General features: G+C 57.1%; 2 protein-coding genes across 2 annotated transcripts; one reads left to right on the top strand and one right to left on the bottom strand.

Moving 5' to 3' along the window:
* Positions 1-709: 709 nt before the first annotated feature.
* Positions 710-1,398, bottom strand: LOC113213875 (uncharacterized). The gene is made up of 2 exons (XM_052277233.1): positions 1,290-1,398; positions 710-1,198 (listed from the first exon to the last, which is right to left on the bottom strand). The coding sequence occupies exons 1-2, from the start codon at positions 1,290-1,292 to the stop codon at positions 767-769; spliced, it is 435 nt and encodes a 144-aa protein (XP_052133193.1). The 5' UTR covers positions 1,293-1,398; the 3' UTR covers positions 710-766.
* Positions 1,399-1,651: 253 nt separating this feature from the next.
* LOC127752306 (uncharacterized) lies at positions 1,652-3,423 on the top strand. The gene is made up of 2 exons (XM_052277232.1): positions 1,652-1,789; positions 1,883-3,423. Exon 2 carries the CDS (start codon positions 1,954-1,956, stop codon positions 3,376-3,378), a length of 1,425 nt encoding a protein of 474 aa, XP_052133192.1. The 5' UTR covers positions 1,652-1,789; positions 1,883-1,953; the 3' UTR covers positions 3,379-3,423.
* The last annotated feature ends 750 nt before the right edge of the window (positions 3,424-4,173 follow it).

Here is a 4,173-nt window from a genome sequence, read left to right as displayed (position 1 = left end):
TAGGGTTGTACAAAGCAACAGGTGATCGATTCCATTGGTTGAACTTTCCCGCGCATATTTGTGATTGGTCGAAATTTCCCTGGCTCGACTCGGCCTGCTGCTCAGCTCGTCATTTCTATGGAAACTCGTGGATGCAAACTCAAATTTCTCAAATTTCATCAGACAAAATTATATTAAACATGTCTCAAAAAATTTCTAATTTGTTGAACTATTTTTCATTCAAATTTCATCAAATTCGCTTGGGCACGATTGGTTTTGCCATAAGGGGCTATCGTCAAGAATAAACTTTCGGGCGAAAGCAATAGGCACCGCTAATCGCGGGCCTAAAAACGGATACAGGGAGCGGTGGTGGGGGCGGGCGCGTGGAGGAGCAGCAGATGGAGGGGAGCCTCCCCGCCCGCCCTGCTCCTCCGCGCGCCCACCGCTCTCTGTATCCGTTTCTGTTCTTCTTATTGACGGGCAGCGCTCCATTGAAATACCCTATTTGTGCGGCTAAGGAGAGTGCGCTATTGCTGCTTCACCTCCTTGCCACTTAAAATGTCAAAATCGTCTTAAACGCTGTCTTAGCAACGGGCGGGGCGTCGTAACTTAACGTAAAAGCACAAACCGGAAATTAAATTTTTAAAACATATCCAAAACGCTTCAAAAACGCATTAAATGACAATGTTATTTTTCAGTTTTATGCATAACTTACGCCACGTTCCGACGCCCTGGCGTTGGGGCAACCAAGTGACGCTTAATTGCCGCATCAGTTGCACTCTGCAACTTACGTTTTTTCCAGGAGTGTCTGCCAGAACACTAAACTCACGGCTCGGAGGCGGCCGAGAGCCTCCTGCTGTTTGATGACCTGGACTGCTTTCGTGGCCTCCTCCGGCCCACACTTCCCTCCCATGTCTACGGCGATCGACAGCACCCTGGCGGCGCACGAGGTCGTCCGCAGGTCGGCGTGGCGACACGACAGTGCAGTCGTGACAGAGGTCGAGATCTCGCGCAGGCACGGCGCCAGGCGCAGCACTCGACAGCACTCGATCCTGGCAGACTTGGAATAGTCGTCCACGTCAAGGTGTCGATGCCGCCACACGTCGGGGTGCTGGGCCAGGCCAGCCAGCCGCTTGCACACGAGGCGGCAGGCCAACACGTCCACGACGCACAGGCGCGACATGGCCATGGCCAGGATGTCCTCCGGCAGCTGATCAAGCTGTGGGGGCAACATCGCGCACGTCAGATGGCATGGCGAGCTTCAAGTCACGACGGGCACATACTCTTTGTTGATGTTGACAAACACTTACCATGGTGGTCGAGTCTGGCGACGTCAGGCGGACGAGAGCTGGCCGTACCTTTCTTTCCACGCCGAGCGGCGGACAACGACTGACTGACGTAACGTCAGTGACGTTCGGACTCGGACGTTTGCGACCACGGTCGGTGGAGGGAGATTAGGGAGATACGGTGGGGACACTGGGGTAACTGCGCTTGTCACGATTTCCGCCTCGTGTCTAGTACCTGAGCACGCCGCCGGGCGGCGCTCAACGCAGGATGTACTGGGGCGTGGCAGCTAGTCGACGTGACAACAAAAGCGTGCCGGCTGGGGGGGGGGGGGGGGCAATCTCCGCAGTGTAGGTCCGCCAGCCCGTCTCCGCCTCTCCGGGAATTCCGAACGACAGGGGGCGCTCTAGTGCGCGGCCGGGGCCCCGCAGTCGCAGCGGCTGAGTCGCTCCTCGCTCGACGTCTGAGTCCAATTACTTTTTGGGTTCGTCACGCACACTCATCTCACGGCTGCACTACGGTAAAGGTAGGGTAGTTGACTTCGGCGTGTAGACGCCAGTCATTTGCTCCGAGATGCGCGGTGTTTTGCGTACTGACGTGTCGACATCGTTGGTTGTAGGGTCCGAGTGAGCGCGCTACCCAGTACGCTGCCCGCTATCCGACGAGGACCTAACCCGTCGCAGCGTCGCCATGTCCGCCGAGCAGAAGTCCTTGCACCAGCTTCCAGACGACGTCCTGGTGCTGGTGATGCAGCACCTCGCCGTGAACGACCTGTTCGCCTGTCGGCTGGTATGCCAGCGCCTCGCCACTCTCGCCCTGCACCCGGAGGTATGGCGCCACCGACGGCTCGACGACAAGACCTGCGTGTGCGCGGTGCTGAGCCTGGCGCCCTGCCTGGACAAGGTCGTCTACAGCAAGAAGGCGCACACCACAGCATTCGCCACGACGAGATGCGCCGTGAGACATTTGACACTGCACATCAAAAAGGGTACTGAATGTGCTCTGGCCTGCCTGGCGGTGCGCAACCAGGAAGCACTCGGCCGTCTGAGGAACGTGGAACTGGAGGTGTGGTATTCTTCCGAGGACGTTGCGCCCCTGGACGGTGCTGACGCGTTGTTGAGGACCTTAGTGGAGCGTTCTTCTGCCTTGGAATCGCTCGACCTGCTAAACGGTCTGCCCGAGCCCTATGCTATGCGCCCTGTTCTCCACGGGCCGCTTCGGTCGTCCCTAAGGTACTTTCGATGCAGCCTCTCAGAAAGATCTGAAAACTTCGTGAACACCGTGCTGGCCGGGCATGCGGCTACACTGCAGGAGGTCCACCTCGGCCACGAATACTGCGAAGAGAGCACCTTCGAGTTGTTGGTCGGCATGTCCGAACTAAGAGGGCTAACGTGCAAGTTGTTCCCTGGGATGCAGGCCCTGGCGTCGTGTGAGATGATGAGGGACGTGTCCGTATGTATGGATAACGAATATACCCCTGAAACTGTCGTGCAGGGGGCCGCCGAATTCTTTCGACTAGCCGGCCAGCTGCGCACAGTCTACATCGAATTTCAGTACGTCGATGGCGAAGAGGAAGACTTGGAGGACCTAATGAAAGCCCTTGCCTCGTCTGGAGAGTCCCTCGTGCATCAGTTATCCATCGTCAGCCTCCCAGACGCGCCGACACTGCTCCGCGCGCTGCCCCGGCTGCCCGCCCTCCGGGTGCTGGGCATGTTGAACTCGCCGCTGATCGATCCCATGGACGACGGTCGCATGGACGAGCTCCTGCTGGGCATCACGCCCGCCACGGCGCCGAGCCTGCGCCGTCTCGAGCTGTCGACGTTTGATTTAACCGGCTGCCTCCATGAGTGGCTGCACCGGGACGCGGTGGGGCAGGTCCTCACCGCTAACCCCTCGCTGCACGTGCACGTGTGGGGCACCCACGGCTGCAGACGCTGGGTTGCTTGCGAGGCGTGCGCGATGGGCTGCCACCGAGAAGTGACCGCGAACTACAACGACAACGGACGCCGGATCGGCTTCTTCTCGCACGGCCCTGGGACGTGCATGCATCCAGAGGACCACGACGTTACCAGCGGCAAGTGGACCTGGGTACACATTCGCTGCAATTCTGGCTGATTACTGTTGAATACAGGACGTAATAGAATATTTTTCATAATGTTGACATGTGGTTAAATAAATGATTTGGCTTTACGATAGTTGAACCCCCTTTTCTGAAAAAAGGTAGATGTATCATTAGATGGGCCAAAAATGCAAATTAGGAAACACCAAGTTCGATATCAGACTGGTTAGCGATATTCCATTTCAAAACTCGGTACAAAAGCGTTATTCCTGCGTCAAAAAATGTCCACGCGTACGTAACTTTGGAGAATAGGGATTTTCCGGGAATTCCCGAGCGGTGGCCTGCCCAAGACCCGTCCCATGACGGCCCTCCACACCACGACACTGCTGGCTGGCTAAAGGAAAAAGAGCGAGGATAGCTTGTGTTTTTCCTTTTTGGTAGAGGCAGACGGACCAGGGGACTGTCAAAATGTAGCCCAGATATTGTTATTTATCTCCATTTTTTTACGGTGCTCCTAAGAGCTGACGAAATATGTCGTGTACCTATTAACCGTACCTAGAAAAAGAAGGGTGAGAGGGGTACAGGCACAAGGCTGCTCGGTAAACCTTTATCACCCCTCTGCCTTATATCCAGGTCAAGTCATGCAGGCCGGGCTGCGCGCTGTGCGGCGGCTGGGGCCGGGGCTGGGGCCGGGGCCTCCAGCTGGAGGTGGTACTACACCCATCTGGGCTGTGTGCCGCGGGCCTGCTTGGGTTGACGCCACGCTCCGCCACGCCCGGCAACACAAACAGGAAGGGAACTTGGGGACGGTCCAGCAGCAGCCTTCCTCACCTCCACAGTGCCCCTCCCTC

This window comes from Frankliniella occidentalis, unplaced genomic scaffold (assembly GCF_000697945.3).
Source record: "Frankliniella occidentalis isolate FOCC.00 unplaced genomic scaffold, Focc_3.1 Scaffold6165, whole genome shotgun sequence".
Classification (NCBI taxonomy): Eukaryota; Metazoa; Arthropoda; class Insecta; order Thysanoptera; family Thripidae; genus Frankliniella; species Frankliniella occidentalis.
Note: the sequence above shows the minus strand (reverse complement) of the source record. Positions and strands in the feature narration are given on the sequence as shown.